The sequence below is a fragment of the Helianthus annuus genome, chromosome 7 (genome assembly GCF_002127325.2).
Source record: "Helianthus annuus cultivar XRQ/B chromosome 7, HanXRQr2.0-SUNRISE, whole genome shotgun sequence".
Taxonomy (NCBI): domain Eukaryota; kingdom Viridiplantae; phylum Streptophyta; class Magnoliopsida; order Asterales; family Asteraceae; genus Helianthus; species Helianthus annuus.
In genome coordinates, this window is record NC_035439.2 from 3,137,269 (window position 1) to 3,158,512 (window position 21,244).

The 21,244-nt window shown below is 39.0% G+C and overlaps 3 protein-coding genes across 3 annotated transcripts; 2 read left to right on the top strand and 1 right to left on the bottom strand.

Annotated features, from left to right (window-relative positions):
- The first annotated feature begins 908 nt into the window (after positions 1-908).
- Positions 909-2,009, top strand: LOC110869333 (putative F-box protein At3g16590). Its single transcript, XM_022118633.1, has one exon. The coding sequence runs from the start codon at positions 909-911 to the stop codon at positions 2,007-2,009; it is 1,101 nt and encodes a 366-aa protein (XP_021974325.1).
- Positions 2,010-4,245: 2,236 nt separating this feature from the next.
- On the bottom strand, positions 4,246-4,716 carry LOC110869334 (classical arabinogalactan protein 4-like). Its single transcript, XM_022118634.1, has one exon. The coding sequence runs from the start codon at positions 4,714-4,716 to the stop codon at positions 4,246-4,248; it is 471 nt and encodes a 156-aa protein (XP_021974326.1).
- A 4,131-nt stretch (positions 4,717-8,847) lies between these two features.
- LOC110869335 lies at positions 8,848-9,657 on the top strand. Its single transcript, XM_022118635.1, has one exon. It carries the CDS (start codon positions 8,848-8,850, stop codon positions 9,655-9,657), a length of 810 nt encoding a protein of 269 aa, XP_021974327.1.
- Positions 9,658-21,244: the final 11,587 nt, after the last annotated feature.

Consider the following 21,244-nt stretch of genomic DNA (forward strand, 5'->3'; position numbering starts at 1 on the left):
CCTCATTTGCCCCTGCTGCAGCAACTTGGTTAGTTTCAGTTGTTTGCCACAATACGCTCAGGTTCGAATCAGAACTACACTGGTTTCATAACTGTTGAGTTAGCTCTGCGAGTTAGTTTCAGATGCTTGACGTTGCTTGCCTCTTCGGGTGTGTGGGGCCGCCAGTTGCAGTATTGGTCAAGGTGTCCCGTAATCAGTGTTGTAAAAATTGTTGTGGGCGACTAGTGGACGATTAATCGCTAGTCGGCCAGTCACTGAGTAATTTTTCGTTAATCAGTCCATTAATTGCTAGTCGGGCCTAGTCGGACCTAGTCCGCCAGCCAAAAGTCGGTGATTTCGGCCAGATTCCTGAAATCAAACACAAATTATCATAAGTTAAACACGCTCCTCAACTATCTAAACGTTACACCCAAACTCAAACAAATGTTAAGTAGCATTATCTCAGAGCATTCATGATCCATTTAGCATCCTCATCTATAAAATTTAACTAAAAACCGTCCTTATCCTTAAAATTGTTAACCTAAAAAACCTCACATATCGTTCCTATATCCATCTCTATTTAATATGTTATACTTTTTTCCTTTATTATTATTCTTTCTTTTTCTTCGGCTCACAATATATAGAGAAAATAAATGGGAATGAATAATAATAAATTCCGAATATAAAGATTCACTTTAATTTTCCCTAAAAAATTTAAAACTGATAAAGAAGTCATAAAAAAACACCTTTTTTTTATGACTTCATTTTGCAGTAACATTATGGGCCACTATGGCCCATGGGGATAGAGTCCAGGAATCTCATATTTAAACTCACCCTTAGCAGCATATAAAGCCCAATAACCCAACATTCATAGCCTTACGCTTCGAATGAAACCGAATAGTTATCCCAAAATCAAAATCGATCTGAAAATGTCGGACAACATTCCTATCGAACTCCAATCGGAAATCATCAAAAGGGTTCCTGTCAAATCTTTGCTTCAGTTCAGATCCGTTTCAAAGCGATGGAAATCTCTGATCGAAAGCTCTGAATTTATTGCTGATCACAGCGTCAACCAGACTCAGCCGCATCATCTTCTGTTAAGGTACACTGAACGTTCAGAGCTCAAATATGTTTCCATTGTTGATGATGATAGTTTCCCGCAACACAAGTTTTTCCCTACTGTTCCTCCGACTGCTAAGCTACTTAAGTATAACCGAATGAACTATTCCTCTCACGGATTGGTGTGCTTGTGCGGTTTTGTTCATGATCTCAAGAAGCATCTTATTGTTCTTTGGAACCCATGGATTAGGAAATCTGTTGAAATTGTATTTCCTTATATATTAAATTCTCTTGGTTTTGGGGTTTGTCCTAAAACTATGGACCCTAAGATTGTCAACATTACGTGTAAAGCTAACGCGCAAGTTTATACATTAAGCTCTCGGGCTTGGAGACACGTATCAACCAATCTGCGTGTGCCCGAGACCGGGTTTAGCTTTAAATCTTATCATGAAGTTATAGATGGGATTATTTATTGGGTTACTTGTAATGAGAGTGGATCTTGTGGTAAGATAATTTCATTTAATTTGACAAGTGAAGAATTTGGATTGATAGAGCTTCAAGATAGTTTAGAAGACCCTGGACATCTATGCATCTCTAAGGTTAATGAGTCTCTTGTTGTGCTTAATTACGATAAATCAGACGAAGCTTGCGGTGTATGGATGATGACCAAAAATGTTGATCCAAAATCATTGCTTATAAAATTATTCACTGTGAGTTTTAAGGCATTTCATGATTCGATATATCATAGAATTGTTGGATTTAGGAAGAATGATCAACCGATAATTGAACACCATCGTAGAAGGTATGGTTTTCGATTAACAACACTTGAAGTTTATGAACCCTGCACGGAACAGAGCAATGATATTGGGACCGATATGTGCTTCATGATAAAGAATGATTCGCGCTTCATGACAACCTTCCACACAGAATCACTACTTCTGCTTAATCATCCTGGTTCCATCGCTCATTGATGTTGGCCGTGTGATACACACCACGTTGCTAACATCTACGTTGGTAGTAGCAGTAGAGTTAATTAGGAGGTTAATTTTATTTTCATTTTAGTAGGAATCCAGTTTCTCCATATTATTAGTTAGTGGTAGTGGTAGCTATTTCCATTTTGTTTGTTATTTATATTGAAAGTTTGATGGAATGAAATGATTAGAAAATTGCAACAGTTGTTCATGATCTTCTTAATGTTCTTAGGAGATTAGCGTTAGCCATCTCGTATCAGCTTATATCACCGTGTTCCATCATTCGAAACAAAATTGGGTATTCGGTTTTTTGATGTTCGACCGAATGATTTTATTTTATTTTTGTACCTTTTTTTATCATTGGTTGTTATTGGATTGGGTAAGCTAAATAATGTGTGTGTATGTGAATTAGTAAGGAAGAGAGTAGAGTAGAGAGCCTAACATATTGGGGAGACACTCTCTTAGGAGGGTGTTGGTGTTACAGACTTAGTGGTGCATAAGAAATAATGTATTGGGTACCAACTCTGGTTTTGAACCCGAACCCGACTTGCTTTTGAAACCAATTTTGGATGAACCCAGCTTGGACCCTAACAGACCTTCAAGGTCTAAACAATATCGAACCTGGTCTTTTCACTTCAAACCCGGTTTCAGCTAACTCGGTTTACTCACTGGGTATGATTTATCTAAAGGGTCAAATTGGTCAACCATCTTCAAAGTTATCCTAAGTGTATTAAATTGTCACAAAAGGAAAGAAAGTCCACCTAGTTTTAAAGACTTGAGAAGTCCAAAAGAAATGGATAAACAAGTATTTGGAGGTTGGCCCAACTTGCTTGTTTTGACTTGCACTAAAAGGCAAAAGTCAACATGTCCTTTGCCCAGTTTGGGTGACTTATTCCGCTTTATCTTCTATTAAAAAAATACAGCCGAATCAACATAGTAATTTTAGAAACTTACTCTGGTCAATTCAAGTCTTGGTTTTAAGAAGAGAAGAGGTCTAAAACCGAGACGCAAAGCACAAAAGTGGTGGTCTTTTCGTACCCCTGAGGCGCAAAGTGATTATATAATTTTTTATATATACCATAGGTTTTTAGAATCCCCTATCCAAAATATAGTTGTAAATAAAATTAATATATGATTTTACCTACAAGTACAAGCCAAAAAACCTACGGTACAACAGTTTGATGCATAAAAACACCCTAGGTACAAGAGGCGCGCGCCTCAAGCCAGAAAGCCCCCAAAATTGCGTTTTTTTGGCGCTTCTTGTTAAAAGCGCGCCTCGGGCTACTAAAGGCGACAAGGCTTGCGCCTCACGTCTCACGTGCGCTTTTTAAAACCCAGCTAGGAAGTACGAGGTATTCTTTTATCATGACTAGCCTGAGAGTAAAAATTTAGAAAAGAAAAAAAAAGTTTCTTATGAACTAAAATTATTTCATGAAATTAATGATGACTAGCCTGAGTATAAAAATTTAGAAAAAAAAGTTTCTAGTGAACTAAATTATATAAATCATTGAACATCTGTATTTTATCATTTGCCCCTGCTGCTATGTTTACGAATTGGTCCTTATTTACAGGTAAAAAGAAGTGTTCGGGCTTAAAAAGTTATAAAGAAAGAAAGAAAAGTTGATTAGTTTTCTTATTAAGTGAAAGGACGGTCATTAACGTACCTATGATTGTTCTTAACCGGTTCAAGTGTTCAACTCCAAAACCCCATTTTTTTTCTTCCTTTTGCAGGAGGCGAAAAAATAAACTAGAAAATAAACGAAACAAGGGGTAAATTAGTAAAATGACATAGCAAGTTGAATGTATTATGAGGACAATTAACCTCCTGAGATGTGTGATACCTGATGCAATGAGATGAAAACAATAGAAATTCCAAGCATAAAATTTATAGTCAAAGTGTGACCAAACTGTTATGTACCAATCGGTTGATAGATAATCCATTGAGTGGATTAAACTCAAAAGAAATTAGCAAGAAGCAAGAGTAGCAATTTAGAGAGAATATTAGACTTTCATAATTTTCATTCATATCTTTTCATAGCAAACCAATAATACATATATAGGAAAAGCAAAGGAAATATCAATGCCTAAAATAATGCAGGTAATGGAAACGTGAGAGATAAAAGCAAACATTAAGGGAAACATGTAGAAGTGGAAAACTCCACTCCTATTATTATGCATGAAACATGGGTAGGCACATATCATTCCACCCCACTTAAACAATCCTTGTCCTCAAGGATTAAGTCGGATCATTAGCGGTGCACCACGGTGGCCGCCACTCGGTTCTCCCAGCAGCATTCGGAGCAGTTTTAGTGAAGCCCCACGGTGGGCGCCAGTCAAGGTTTGGGGTTGCTTTCGCTGCAGACGGTGTGGGTGATGATGCCCGTTTCACAGCTAGTGTCGGTACAACATAAGGAGCTTGTCTTGGTGTTGGTGTAGGGACTGTTGGTTGCGGTTGGGTAGCGGTTTGTGGTGGTGTGGTGGGAACGGGTGACACGGCTGGTGGTGTTGCGGCAGAAGCGGGTGACAGGATAAGTGGTGCAGTGGCGGAAGCTTGTTTCGGTGGTAGTGAGGCAAATGGTGGTGTCGCGGCGGAAGCGGTGTGGCTGTAGGTTGCCCATCTTTGGGACTCCATTTTTAGAAGATTGATCATCTCTAAAAGAGTCGACTCAATCCGACTAAATGTAGCCTTCACTTCAAGAGCGTCCATTGATAGGGATCAAGACCGCTCTGATACCAATTGTTATGTACCAATCGGTTGATAGATAATCCATTGAGTGGATTAAACTCAAAAGAAATTAGCAAGAAGCAAGAGTAGCAATTTAGAGAGAATATTAGACTTTCATAATTTTCATTCATATCTTTTCATAGCAAACCAATAATACATATATAGGAAAAGCAAAGGAAATATCAATGCCTAAAATAATGCAGGTAATGGAAACGTGAGAGATAAAAGCAAACATTAAGGGAAACATGTAGAAGTGGAAAACTCCACTCCTATTATTATGCATGAAACATGGGTAGGCACATATCACAAACAAAGCTGCAGATGCAAAGCCTGTGAAGATCGTGACAACAACTGTTGACGAGTATTTTTTCAAAATCGTATCTGCATGCCATTAATCGGTTTTAGAAATTGTGATGAACAAATTTTCTAGAAGTTATTTGATACTTTGAACTAGTGCTGCATTGTTTGTAATTAAAAGCATTGTAGCTTTTGAATGAACATCCTTGAAAAATATCAAGGCTTTCAGATTTTTTATAAAACAAGACTGTACAAGATGATGATGATGGCATCATCATGATCCACGACGTTCCTCCTCCGTCGGTTTGACTCGACATGCAGTGACGACAACACGATGATGATGACATCATCATGATCACGTCATCATGGCGTCATCATGACGTCATTATGGGAATCTTCCGTGCCCTCTACAACTAGATACAGAAAAACTCTTCAAAGAAGAAACCTGCATTGACCTTCACAAATAAACATGTCGATTAAGTTATGATTTATCTAAGTTGTCAAATGGGTAATTATCCGAAGTGTATTAAAATGCCAAAAAAAACAAAAAAAAATACTAAATCGTTTTATTAGAAAAAGATATTACTTGGTTTTAAGTCATATGCTCTATAATTGGATTTAGGAGGAATGGTCAACTGATAGCGCACCACGTACGGTTTAGTGGTAACAACACTTGGAGTTTACGAATCCTCCGAAGAATACAACAATGATCTTGGGATGAACGAAGCTAAGTTAGTGTTCTAAATGAGCTCCTGCTCAGAATCACTACTTGTGCTTAATCACTCTGATTCCATTGTTCAATGATGATGGTCGTATGCTTAACAAAATAGAAAAAAATGGATGAATAACTTTCTTATTAAATTAAGTGAAAGGACACTCATTAATAGCTGAGTACGTATGATTCTTCTGAACCGGATCCAACTCTAATAAAATCACATAACAAGAAATTCCGAGCATAAACTTTATCGTCAAAGTGTTACCAAACAAAGCCGCAGCTGCTTTATAGGTTAAAACACTTCATACTCAAGCTGTTCGCTATACATTTCCATATTGTGCATATGCACAAAGGTAACTGCACAAGAAAGGGGTTGAACCTAACTTCCATTTAAACTTGTAAAAAGTACTAATTAGTTGGAACCTAGACAGCTAGCCTTAAGACTTAAAATGAACAAAACCAAACACAAGTTCTCTTGAAGTAACCGGTCTTTTCGCCTATTTAAACGTTACAGCCAACTTAAACAAATTATAAGTACCATTATCTTTAATAGAATATTATTGTGCCATTATTGTAATTATTGTAATTAATAGTTTTGAATTATACGAGATCTCAAATTGATCTCCTTTGTATTATTTAAACCCTTGAATGTTAATGAGAAAATCAAGGTTTGACAATTATCTCTTCCAATATCGCAGGGGCACTGCAATACCTCACTTTCACTCGGCCCAACATCAGTTATGCGGTGCAACAGGTATATATGCACATGCACGCACCCAAAACAGATCACTAGAATGCTCTCAAGCGTATCATCCGGTACATTCATGGCACGGTCTCTTACGGTCTAACTCTGTTACCTCACAGGGATCCCGCACTTCTTGCTTATACGGATGCTGGGCTGGTTGCCCAGACACTCGTCGCTCTACGAGTGGTTATTGTGTCTACTTAGGAGACAATCTCGTCTCCTGGTCCTCTAAACGTCAGCCAACCATCTCCCATTCTAGTGCCGAAGCTGAATACAGAGGAGTGGCTAATGTTGTTGCTGAAACCTGCTGGCTTCGCAATCTACTCTTGGAATTGCATCGGCCCCTTTCTAAAGCTACTATTGTTTACAGTGACAATGTGAGTGCTATCTATCTCTCGGCAATCATGTTCAACATCAGAGAACGAAACACACTGAACTTGACATCCACTTTGTGCGCGAACAAGTTCAGCGCGGTCAAGTTCGTGTTCTCCACGTCCCTTCTCATTACCAAGTTGTTGCTGATATTTTCACGAAAGGATTACCGCGCGTTTTGTTTGAAGACTTTCGCTCCAGTCTTAGCATACGGTCACCTCCCGCTTCGACTGCGGGGGTGTAATAGAATATTATTGTGCCATTATTGTAATTATTGTAATTAATAGTTTCCAATTATACGAGATCTCAAATTGATCTCCTTTGTATTATTTAAACCTTTGAATGTTAATGAGAAAATCAAGGTTTGACAATTATCTCTTACAATAATCTTAAGCATTCACATTCCATTTCTCATCCTCAACTCTTAATTAACTAAAAACCATCCTTGTCCTTAGTTGTTTAACTTTAAGAAACTTCTCACATCTTTTTTTCCCATATCTATCTCTCTGTTTAATTAAATAACTTAGTTGTTTAACTTTAAGAAACTTCTCACATCTTTTTTTCCCATATCTATCTCTCTGTTTAATTAAATAATTATTTTTCCATTACTATTATTCTTTCTTTTTCTTCAGCTCACAATTTATATAATCTTAAAAGTGAATTATTTGGCTCCAACTTTGTCTAAATCACATTTTTACCCCTTAGACATTTACTTTCACCCTAACTTTTCCTTTTTTTAATAAATATCTAAAATGTCACTCTAAGTTTAAAAATATAATTTCAATGGTAATATTTTTAACTAATAACATATAATTTCAATGTGATTTCAACTTCTTTCTTAATACTTACATAAATCCCTTTGTAAGTTTCCAACGTACCAATCGGCTCACATTATCATCATCATCATACTCAGTAAATTTCACCAATAGCAAAACTAAGGTAGGGTATGAGGAGGGTAGGATGTAGACAGTCTTACCTCTACCCAGTAGGAATAGAGAGGCTGCTTCAAATGAGACCCCCGGCTCGATACATTATGATCGACGGTATATATTCGTACAATAAGTTTCCTAGGTATGAGTCGGGTCGCATATAATATGTTTGGACTTAACGGTATGAATTTGAGTTAGTCGAACCGCATATAATACGTTATGACAATACGGTATATATCTGATTTACTTTACGTTTTAATCCAATCGCAATGCTTATATAGGTTACATTGAGTTCATTCGGTTACGTCAAACACACGTTTTCATATCGTTACGTAACGCTTAGACTAATCTATTCCACAATTGCAATTTACCCGCGCCGCAACGCACGTGGGTCTTTTTACTAGCATATAAAAAAATGAAAGGGGAATGGATAGTAAATCCGAAATATATTTACTAGTATATAAAAAAATGAAAGGGGAATGGATAGTAAATCCGAAATATAAAAAGATTCACTTTAATTTCCCAAATAAAATTAAAAATGATATACGAGTGGTGTCTTTTATTGAGTTCTTTCTATTTTCCCTTAATTTTTTAAGTATGTTATGGGCCACTATGGGATAGAGTCCAGTCCAGGGATGCTCTTGTAACCCAACAGCCCAATATTTACATCCCTACGCCGTCGTTTTGCTTCGAATCTTCATTTCCTCCCAAGTTTTTTGTAATTAAACCTTAAAGTTATCCCCAAATCAAAATCGAACTGAAAATGTCGGACAACATTCCTTTCGAACTCCAAGTGGAAATCATCAAAAGGGTTCCTGTCAAATCTTTGCTTCAATTCAGATCCGTTTCAAAGCAATGGAAATCGCTGATCGATAGCTCAGAATTTATTGCTGATCACACCCTCAAACATTCTCAACTGCATCATCCCTCTACTGGTAAGGTACACTAAACATTTTGAGATAAAATATGTTTCGATTGTTGATGATGATAGTTTTCTCCGACGCAAGTTTTCTCCTACTGTTCCTCCGACTGCTAAGCTACTTACCCATCCTCGAATGATCGCTTCCTCTCACGGATTGGTGTGCTTGTGTGGTTTTGCTTATGATCTCAAGAAGCATCTTATTGTTCTTTGGAACCCATCAATTAGGAAATCTGTTGAAATTGAGCTGCCGAATAAATTGAATGCTCTGGGTTTTGGGGTTTGTCCTAAAACTATGGACCCTAAGATTGTCAGGATTACACGTAGAACTAACGCGCAGGTTTATACATTAAGCTCTGGGGCTTGGAGACGCGTATCAATGAATCTTTGTGTGCCCGGGACCGGGTTTAGGTTTTGTTCTTATCAGGTGGTTATAGATGGGGTTATTTATTGGATTACTAATAATACAAGTGGATCTTGTGATAAGCTAATTTCATTTGAATTGACAAATGAAGAATTTGGAGTGATAGAGCTTCAAGATAGTATTGAAGACCCTGAGCATTTATGCATCTCTAAGCTTAAGGAGTCTCTTGTTGTGCTTAATTACGATAAATCAGAGGTAGCTTGCGTTGTATGGATGATGACCAAAAATGGTGATCCAAAATCCTTGCTTACAAAACTATTCACTGTGAGTTTTAACGCATTTCATGATTCGGTATATCATAGAATTGTTGGATTTCGGAAGAATGGTGAACCGATAATTGAACGCCTATGTAGTGGTGGTGGTTGTCGAGTAGCACTTGAAGTTTATGAACCCTGCACGGAAAATAGCAATGATATTTGGACTGATACGCCCTTCATGATGAAGCGTGATTCGTTCTTCATGACGACCTCCTACACAGAATCACTACTTTTGCTTAATCACCCTGATTCCATCATTCATTGACGATGATGATCGTGTGATACATAGTAGCAGTAGAGTTATTAGGAGGGGTTTTTTTTCATTTTAGTAGGTATCTAGTTTCTCCATATTACTAGCGGTAGCTGTTTCCATGTTGTTTGTTATTTAAACTCAAAGTTTGAGGAGGAGAGTAAAATGTAGACAGTGTTGGTGCACTTGTGTCTGTACTTTGTCTGTATTCGGTCTCAATGTAAACGATGTCCTTGTCAGTCCTGTAAGTTGACCAAGTCAACCGTCCTCCTGGTTTGACTTGGCCAACAGTTAGCAAATTGGTTGTATTGTCTGTGTCGAAGGATAGCTCATCGAAGGATAATGTTGATCCTTCGAGGTGCTCGAAAGATGAACCTTCGATGGATGATCTATCGATCATCCTTCGAGGTAAATGCTGATCCTTCGAAAGCCTTGTAGTCGATAGATGATCCTTCGACCATCTATCGGATCCTTCGGACAAGACAATCTGTGCTGGGTATATATATACCCATGCAGTGTGTGTTAGAAGAGAGACTTGGGTGATAGATGCACACCGAGAGATAGAGAGACACTTGAGAGCATTCTGTCCAAAACACACACACACACACTTTGAGAGTTTGCAAAACACATTTGTGAACATTGTGCTTGTAACCGGAACCTTCATTCGCATTAATACAAGTGGTGTTAATCGGTGAATCTTTGTGTGTTTGTGTTTGTGCTTGCTTCATCCCGGTTTGCTCACTAGCTTGGATTCCGCACTTGCTAGTGGGTTTGTATAACAAGGTTTAGGTTCGTCATCCTCCGAGAGGGACCTACAAGTGGTATCAGAGCTAAGGCTCTTTACCTTGTTTAAAACCGGGTTTTGTTCAAGTTCTTGGTGTGTTTGGACACTTGTTTTAGCACCCGTTTTTGGTGGTTTTCTTGCACTTTTAAACTGAAAAACGCGTTCTAAACTTTTCGGGAGTGTTCAAGGTTGGGTTGGGTAACTTAAAAATCTGTTTTTAAGAAACTTGGTGTTTTTCCGGCCAAAATTCCGGTCATTTTTCGGTGACTGGTTTCTGGATAAGGGTGTACATCTTGGGTAACATTTTCAAAGTTGGTGGGAAAGTACATTCTGACCATCCCTTTTGCCGAAAGTTGACCTTACCAACCTATCACCTTTTCACCAACCTTTCACATCAGTGTCAGTGTGTCAGTGAGCATTCGAAAGATATCCTTCGACCTCGAAAGACCATCTTTCGATCAAAGACAGCTCGATAGATAAGCATCTTTCGAGTAGTCTTTCGAAGTCTAAGCATTATCTTTCGTTTCTGGAATCTATTCGAAAGACAGTTCATCGAAAGATAAGGATATATACTCGAAAGATAAGGATCTTTCAAATAGTGAATCCTTCGAGTTTGTGTTTCAAAATCATTGTTCGAGATTCAACAGTGATCTTTCGAGCACTGTTGATCCTTCGAACAAGATTTGATCTTTCGATTGTGGTCTGTTTATTGTTAACAAGTTTCTGTTTTTCAGATCTTTCGAACCAGGATCCTTCGGCTGTGTGTGATCCTTCGGAATATTCATTTAGCACTTATTTTTCTTATCAATCATGAATCCGAATTGGTGGAATCCGGCTCCAGACAGTGGAAAATATACAAGTTCAGGTTCCACTCCCTCATGGTGGGGTACACCGGCTCCCGATAGTGGAAAGTACACGTGCACAAGTCTATCACCGTCATGGGCCGAGTCTCCGGTATCTACATCTTCACAAGCAAATGCCATATCTTCAAGTCAATGGGCATTAGTATCGAATCAAACTCCGAGCATCCAAAGTATTTTGTTGAGCGAAAGCGAAACAGGAAGTTTGAATCGACCTCCGAAGTTGATGCATCTAAATGAATATCCGGGCTGGGTTGATAGATTCCGTACATACGTTCTTGGTCAAAACACCGAACTGTGGATACGTTTCACCACAGACTTCGATCAAGCTATAGAAGTTGCTGCTTCAGATACTGCTACTTTTGCCGATCTTCCTGAAGATCAGAAGAAAACGTATGATCTGGAAAAGAAAGCATACGCCATTCTCACTCAGGCGTTAAGCAAGGATATTTACCACCAGTTTGTCAGTTTCAAGACAACCAAGAAGTTGTGGGACGGGTTGAAAACCAGAGGAGTAGGGAATGAAGCAACACGTCAGTTACGTCATGATCTGCTCAAGAAAGAATTCGACTGTTTCACATGCATGGATAAGGAGTCTTTGGGAGACATGACAAGCCGGTTTTATCATTTGCTTACTGAGTTGAATAATTTTGGTGTAACAACAACTCAAGCAGAAGTGGTGAAGAAGTTTGCTGATGCTTTGCCTCCTCAATGGAGCAGTTTCTTGGAAATCCTAAAGTATAACGGAGTGTTGAGAACTACAAATATCAACGACTTCGTGCAGCTTTTGGAAAACAAGGATCAGGAGGAAACATTAAAGGCGAAGAGAGTTCCACTGCCTCAAAATCCAGAAATGTATTATGGAACTTCAAGTACTTCGTCTGCAAGAACTGGTCCACATGCTCCACTGCAAACGACGTTTGTCACAAGCACGGATATGTATGGCAATCCAGTGCAAGTTCCTGTTAAGCCACCTCCCACCACAGACATGTATGGAAATCCAATACAACCACCTCCTCCTCCTCCTGCTCAACAACAACGTGCATGTTATGGAGGAACATCATCTGCTGGTCAACAATCAAAGCCAAGTACAGTACAGCTCGACACTTCCAGCTTCTCTAAAGTCAGTGTAGAAGTAGCTAAGGAACACATGGAGCTGCTTAACACTGTAGTGAGCGCGTACTGTGGGTTAATTGAAGGTCAAATTGGCAACATTAATCTGACACAAGAAGATTATCGGCAGATTGATAAAGAAGAGATGGACTTGATGGATATCAAGTGGGCCTTTGCGAGTGATGTGAGAAGGGCAAAGGATTGGATGGAAAGTACTGGCAGAACCAGCTTGGAAAGTAAGCGAGACACCAAGTATGGGTTCGATAAACAGGCTGTAAAGTGCTTCAACTGTGGTGAACGGGGTCACTTTAAGAGGGAATGTACAAAGCCAGCTCAACACGGGAACCAAAACCCCTTCAGAAACCAAGGCAACCAGCAGAACCAGAACAGAAACAATGAGCGTACATTGGTGCCTGTCAACAATCAAACCAACCGGGCACTTGCAGTTCAGGTGGATGAAGGTTGTGACTGGTCAATCCAGTTGGGTGGTGATGCTCCCGATGGAACAGCATGTTTTGCTCAAGTTGTGAAGGAGTTAGTTCACACCAGTGGTGGAGAATCTTCCGCCAGTGGTGGTGAATCGTCTGAAGATGAAGACTCTTCGGGTTATAGCAGGAGTTCAGATGAAGAATCCTCAAGCTCGGGTGATGATCATGTGGGTGGGACATCAAATGCAGCAATCGATGCAGATTTTGATGAACTTTTGGGAGAAGCTGCAGCAGAAACTCAAAGAAGATCTATTCTGGTGGATCAAGCTGCTTATGCTTCGTCTTCTCTCCATTCAGCCTTTATGGCTAATGTCGACGATTCATCAAGTCAGGTATGTGTCGATGAACCCACTGTTGATAATTGTGATGAATGTGATAGATTGCGTGCTAGATGTGCTGATGTGGAGAAAAGTATGTCTGAGTTGCAAGACAAACATGATGCTTTACAAGCTAGTTTGTTTGACTTGCAAGACAAACATACTACATTGAATGAGAATTTGAGTGACTTGCAAAGTAAGCACGAAGCTTTGCAAGAAAAGTATGATGTGACTTTTATCCACAATCAGAAATTGACTGTGGACCTTTCCAATTGACTGTGGACCTCGGGTTCACAAAGTTCAACATCATCGGCTAAGCGATCACATGATACTTCGGGGTTTGTAGAACGAAGATCATGTTTTGAATGTGGAACAATTGGACATATAATTCGAAATTGTCCATATCTTCATAAACAAAAAGGAAAGGTTGATGTTCCCCGTGACCAGATTGACCATAAGCAACCTGTTTCTGTAAAGCAAGATCCCCGCCTTGTAAAAGAAAGGGAAAAGAAACAGAAACGCCAACAGGTCAAGAAACTTGAAAAGGCAATTAAAACCGATGTGGTTAACAAAACATCTGTTTCTGTAAAACCAAACAATTTAAAAACTTCAGACAATCAAGAAGTTAAAATTTTAAAGAAAGACACTGGTAAAACAAAACAGACATGGAAACCTAAATCGGTTACTGAATCAGGGGGAACATCACAATTCACCAACCATCAAAGACAAGAAGTTATTGTCATTGATGAAAATGGAAGACCCAAGACCACAATGGCTTGGGTCCCCATCTCCAACTAATTCATTTGAGTTCATGTGCAGGGTGTTCCAGGAGGAACTATCAGTAGTCATTGGATTGTTGATAGTGGGGCATCCAGGCACATGACAGGCGACATGAAGCTTCTCTACGACGTCAAATCTATTAGAGGAGGTTATGTTGCTTTTGCTGGAGATAAAGGTGGATATATCACAGGTGAAGGAATGATATCCAATGGGATTGTCAGCTTTGACAAGATCAACTTTGTGCAACAACTTGATCACAATCTTCTTAGTGTTTCTCAAATCTGTGACAAGCAGTTCTCAGTACACTTTGATGCTAATGGATGTTATGTGCTGAAACCCGGCTTCAAAATTCCAAAAGAATGGATTCTGTTGTCGGCTCCAAGGATAAATGATCTGTACGTCCTTGATATGAGCCAAGCTATTACTACGTCAGCACAAGCAACTTGTTTCGTTTCCAAAGCCACAGAAAAAGACACTATCTCTTGGCACAGACGAATGGGTCACATTCACTTACGCAAAATGAATCATTTAGTTTCAAATGAATTGGTGAATGGTGTTCCCCTCAAAAATTTCCATCTTCAAGACGTCTGTGTTTCGTGCCAGAAGGGAAAACAAACGAAGAAGAAGCACCCTACTAAGAAGATCAACACGGTGGCAGTTCCTCTTGAACGTTTGCACATGGATTTGTTCGGTCCTGTCAAGCACAAGAGTATTCGAGGTGATCAATACTGCCTCGTGATAACTGATGATTATTCAAGATTTTCTTGGGTGGCGTTCATGGCACACAAGAGTGAAACCTTTGGCATTATCAAAAACTTAATCATTCAGATTGAGAATTTGTATAAGTTGAAGGTTAGGCGGATACGTAGCGACAATGGTACTGAATTTAAAAATCATTCCATGGCGGAGTTTTGCACTTCAAAGGGTATTCTTCATGAGTTTAGTGCAGCTTATACTCCTCAACAAAATGGTGTCGCTGAACGTAAGAACCGCACATTGATCGAGACTGCTAGGACAATGTTGGTAGAGTCGCAGTTGCCCATTCCATTCTGGACTGAAGCTGTGGCCTCTGCATGTTACACATTGAACCGAGTCCTTACAGTCAAAAGGCACAACAAGACCTGCTTTGAGCTTCTTCAAAAACGGAAACCAGATTTGTCTTATCTTGAACCGTTTGGAGCTCCATGCACAATCATCGATCCTAATGGAAAGTTTGGGGCAAAAGCAATTGATGGATACTTTCTTGGGTATGCCACCCCTAACTTACGAGTCTGGAATCTAGAGACTAAAAGGGTTGAGGAATGGTCTGAGGTCAGAGTACAAAGGCACACCATGCCAGTCAAATGTCCGGGTCAACCTTGGATGTTTGAGTACGATGACTTTTTCAATTCGATCAATGTTGAAGCCGTTGAAGAAAGTGCTGCGGCTAGGATGTTTTTCGAGAGTGACAATGCAACAGTTTCACCGGTGGTTCGTCCAATTCTTGTTAATCAAGAACCATCTTCTTCGGTGAACAATAATACTCTCAACAATGAGGATTTTCATGATGCAAACGAATTGAACGAATCTTCAGAGGATGATGAATTTCTAGATGCAGATCAAGAAGCCCCAACAACAGCAGTTCATGGTACTTCAGAGGGTACTCCTCCAGTGGATGCCCATAGAACAGCTGAGGCTACTGCATCATCCTCTTCGTCAATTCCGGGCCTTGATTTGGTTGTTGATCTTAATCTTAACAACCTGGGTATAAATATTCCAGTTCGAGAAAATCCTGAAACAAGGATTCATAATACCCATCCTCAACAAAACATCATAGGAAATGTGCAAAGTGGCATTCAAACAAGAAACATGTTGCGAAACAACAACAATGCAGGCTTGTATGCGGCTATTCGAGAATCCGGGCAACAAAACGATTGGTCTTTCGCGTGTTATGTTTCACAGGAAGAGCCAAGAACTTGGAAAGAAGCCTTGAAAGATAACGCTTGGGTTGAAGCAATGCAGGAAGAGCTGCAACAATTCCAGAAGCTGGGTGTCTGGAAACTCGTAGAGAAACCTGCTGGATACAAGAAGATTGGTACCCGTTGGGTGTTTAAATGCAAAAAGGATGACCGCGGAGTTGTCATCCGAAACAAAGCACGTTTAGTCGTTCAAGGTTTTCGTCAGATTGAAGGGATCGACTACAACGAAGTGTATGCACCTGTTGCACGTCTCGAAGCAATTCGAATCTTTCTAGCCTATGCGTCCTTCAAAGGATTCAAGGTTTATCAGATGGACGTGAAAAGTGCATTTTTACATGGTGTGGTTGAAGAAGAGGTATACGTCGAACAGCCTCCAGGTTTTGAAGATCCTATCCATCCCGATCGGGTTTGGTTGCTCAACAAAGCTCTCTATGGTCTTCATCAAGCACCGCGAGCTTGGTATGCAACCTTATCACACTATCTGCTGGAGAACGGTTTTCGTAGAGGTCTTATCGACTGTACTCTTTTCATCAAAGAACAAGATGGAGATCTTCTTCTGGTACAGGTATACGTTGATGATATTATTTTTGGTTCTACTAATGATGTCTTGTGTAGGAATTTCGAGCGCATTATGCAGGATAAATTCGAGATGAGTGCTATGGGGGAATTGACCTTCTTCTTGGGCCTACAAGTACAACAAACTGAGTCTGGGATATTCATCCATCAGACTAAATATGTTGGCGACATCTTGAGCCGGTTCCAGATGTCTGATGCAACGCCCATTGGTACCCCATTGCCAACTAATCACGGAATTACTCCAGACTTGAAGGGTGAACCTGTTAGCCCCTCAAACTACTGCGCAATGATCGGATCTCTTATGTACCTCACAGCATCAAGGCCAGACATAATGTACCCAACGTGCCTGCTTGCCAGATATCAAGTCAATCCAAAGGCCTCACATCTTGCAGCTGTTAAAAGGATTTTTCGTTATTTGAAGGCTTACCCTGACACCGGTCTGTGGTACCCTAGGGATAATAACTTTGAATTGGTCGCTTTCAGTGATTCTGATTTTGGCGGATGCAAAATCGACGGCAAATCCACAACGGCTGGATGTCAGTTTTTAGGAAATCGCCTAGTCACATGGCAGTGCAAGAAGCAGACATGCGTCGCTACATCAACATGCGAAGCTGAATACATTGCTGCCTCAAGTTGTTGCTCCCAAGTTCTTTGGATCCAACAACAATTGCGGGACTACGGTTTTGAATTCCTAACTACTCCTATTTACGTTGATAATTCTGCTGCTTTAGATATCACTAGAAATCCTGTGCAGCATTCAAAGACCAAACACATCGAAATCAAATATCACTTCATACGTGATTGCTTTGAGAAAAGGCTAATCGATGTTGTTAAGGTCCACACCGATGACCAACGTGCCGACCTTTTTACCAAAGCATTTGACAAATCAAGATTTGACTTTTTATTATTGGTAAACGGCATTAAGGTCAAGCAAGAGTAAAACCAACATCGGAAAATCATTTTTGTAAATATCTTTGTGTTTTAAATTTGTCTTAGTTTATTGATTTTAGGGGGAGTAAATCCAAAAATCTGAAAATCCAAAAACATCGAAAAATTTCAAAAACACAAAAACAATAGAAAAACAAAAATGAGTTTCCTGGCGAGCAAAAGAGAAAATGATAGTACATCAGTGGTCTATCCAAACCTCTTTAAACCTTAAATGAAAAACGATAAGCAGCTCTATATAAGATGTATCGGTAGGCTCACAATCATTTTAAAGTGTGCAGGGTGATATAAATCTTAAATCGACTGAAGACCAGGTAGGAACCATTCATTGGCATATGGTCTTAGTACCGAAATTTCGTTTGATAGATTGCCGAGGTTCTGAGATATTCGGTCTTTATGCTGCTTATCATCTGGGTATCATGGTTGTATCTTTTACCGAAAAATAACGGGGACGCAAGTCTAGATCTTCCATGATACTATACATACGTGTACATATTACATACTGCATTCGACCTCAATAAGTGATAAACAATCACATGTCCAAACAAATAAGTGATAAAATATCACATTTATCCGGGAGTCAAGTTCGTCTCTCTGCTGTACGAAAGTACTGACCTGTTCACGGACTTGCTCCTGTGCCCTCATGCATATGAAAATCAAGTTCCTCATCAATAAGTGATTCTATCACATAGGGCTTGTTTTTCAAATCAAAATAAGTGAGAATCTCACAGCTTATACGGTCAAACAGATGATAATCGGTATACTCACCGGTAAGATGAACCCTCGTGCATACCTTGATACGGGAATGTGTCGTGATGTGGATGAACACCGGTCGGTAAGTATAAATCATACATTAACGTATCTCCTAAACATGATTACATCTGATAAGTTGAGCTTAAGTGGACAACAATACCGATAATTGTTATAGGATGTTGATCTTAATGTTAACTAATTGAACAACAAGAGCGCTTTGGCATGACCGTACACTGATATGATTCTCTTACCCTCGAAACTCGCAAAAAGAATGTCTGTATATATTTATTTACTGCTTTCAGTCTTTACATTTGAAAAATTCAAAAATTCCAAAAAGATTTTATTTCTGCTTTATTTTCGATCGTACGATGTTGGAACTCGAGTCTTCGTTACCTGAAACCTGAACGAAAACCGAATTGACTAAATCTTCATAAACCGTCGAAATTTGCAAATTTTGAAAGTTAGAATTTAAAATTGACAAATTTATTAAACTTTCAAACTGTCAGACGGTGTTTGATTGTGACATGGTCATTAGTGTGTCATTTGTTTATGTTAACTATATTCCAAGCAGTTGTTCTCATTACGCGTTTAGATTTCTTGCATGTGCAGATTCTAAAGGCAAGGAGAACATAGTCGACGACAAACTTCGGAATGAAGACACGACGTGAAGGCGCTCAAAAGATGAAGATGATCGAGTTGCCGCTGGCCATCATCAACACCACAAGGATCTAACTTCATAAAGATCAAGTTTTTCACGAGCATAACTCAAGGGGGAGCTTATGTTAAGGGGGAGTTTGTCAACACACTTCCTACATGATACGGGTAGTTTGTTGATACACTCTCTGCTTTCAAGACGTGAAGACTTTGAAGATCCTCCGACACTGAAGACTTGAAAGGACATCAGAGTCTTGCAGACATGAAGATCAAAGATGATCAAGATCGAGACAAATCTACAATCATCGAAGTTCGAGACAAAGCTACAGCCAAGGGGGAGTTTGTTGGTGCACTTGTGTCTGTACTTTGTCTGTATTCGGTCTCAATGTAAACGATGTCCTTGTCAGTCCTGTAAGTTGACCAAGTCAACCGTCCTCCTGGTTTGACTTGGCCAACAGTTAGCAAATTGGTTGTATTGTCTGTGTCGAAGGATAGCTCATCGAAGGATAATGTTGATCCTTCGAGGTGCTCGAAAGATGAACCTTCGATGGATGATCTATCGATCATCCTTCGAGGTAAATGCTGATCCTTCGAAAGCCTTGTAGTCGATAGATGATCCTTCGACCATCTATCGGATCCTTCGGACAAGACAATCTGTGCTGGGTATATATATACCCATGCAGTGTGTGTTAGAAGAGAGACTTGGGTGATAGATGCACACCGAGAGATAGAGAGACACTTGAGAGCATTCTGTCCAAAACACACACACACACTTTGAGAGTTTGCAAAACACATTTGTGAACATTGTGCTTGTAACCGGAACCTTCATTCGCATTAATACAAGTGGTGTTAATCGGTGAATCTTTGTGTGTTTGTGTTTGTGCTTGCTTCATCCCGGTTTGCTCACTAGCTTGGATTCCGCACTTGCTAGTGGGTTTGTATAACAAGGTTTAGGTTCGTCATCCTCCGAGAGGGACCTACAGACAGCCTTACCTCTACCCCGTAGGAATAAGTATTCGGTTTTTACTTCATCATCATCATACTCGGGAAATCCCACCAATAGCTTATATCCCCCGGCTCGGTATTCGGTTTTCGCTTGTCGACTGAATATTTTTATTAAATTTTTGTACCTTTTTATCATTATTTGGTATTGGATTTTGTTAAGCTAAATTTTTTATGCGCATGTGAATTGATAAGGAAGAGAGTAGAGTATAGATATAGAAAGCAGAGGATAAAAGCTGATAGCAAACAAAATAATGGGTTGGGTACCAACTCCGGTTTTGAACCCGAACCCAACTTGATTTTGAACCAATTTTGGATGAACACGGTTTGGAAGCTAACAGACCTGAACCTTGTCGTGCCCAATCCTTTCACTTCAAACTCGGTTTCAACTGACTCGGTTTAGTCAAAAACCGGCTATAATTTATCTAAAGGGTCAAATGGGTCAACTGGTTTAAAATTTATACGAAATGTACTAAAATGCCAGAAAAAACTCCTGAATTGTTATGTTAGAAAAAAAAAAAAACTTAGTTTTATTGTTGTGTGTACTTTTTTTTAACTTTAATGGAGTTTTTAATTTTATTTGTCTAATTTAAATAAAAATAATAAAAAGATCAATATAAAATTTAAGTAAAAAATAATAATGATTGAAAAAACTGTTACAAGTTGCAATTTAAAAAAGTGAAAAATTTGACATGTCCATGTGTTAGTGATGTGGCATACACTTTATGACGTGACGGTTATAAAAAATGAAACTATTGAGATGAACATAAAATCAGTTAACCGAATCGGTTTTTAACAACCGAACCTAACCCAACCCAAACCGGTTTATGTTCCACATCGGTAAGAAAACCAATCCAATTATTTGATTTTATTGAATTAAAAAAAACTACAAAAAACTGTCTAAAATGGTTCAAAAACTATAGAAAAAATAATAATAAACTCGTATTTTATGTTTTTTTTTTTTTTTTTACTTTTTTGTCGTTAAAACTGTTTAAAAAAAGTGTTCGCAAGAACCGGTTTGTTCATAGAAACTGAACCGAAACCGGTGTTTCAAACCACTATAAAAAACCAACCAAACTGGGAAGGAACCGAACCGGTATCAAACCGCAGGTTACTTAGTCTAAGGGGTTGTTTGGCAACTTTTTAATGTTAAGTGTTGAACCAGTAAGATGTCAAGATGTCTGAATCATTAAGAGCCATTATAATGTTTAACCGTTTAGAGGCTAACTTTTTAGCATTTACCCAGATATGTGACATGTAACATAAAATTTTAAAACTTATTTTAAAAATATTTTCTAAGCATTTTTGGTTTTTTGTAACCAAAACGTTCAAAAATATGTTTATTACACGCCCTAATTTTTTTAGAAAAAAA

Bases quoted from the DNA above. Each gene is read 5' to 3' on its own strand.
- LOC110869333 (XM_022118633.1), top strand. From the start codon at position 909: ATGTCGGACAACATTCCTATCGAACTCCAATCGGAAATCATCAAAAGG.
- LOC110869334 (XM_022118634.1), bottom strand. From the start codon at position 4,716: ATGGACGCTCTTGAAGTGAAGGCTACATTTAGTCGGATTGAGTCGACT.
- LOC110869335 (XM_022118635.1), top strand. From the start codon at position 8,848: ATGATCGCTTCCTCTCACGGATTGGTGTGCTTGTGTGGTTTTGCTTAT.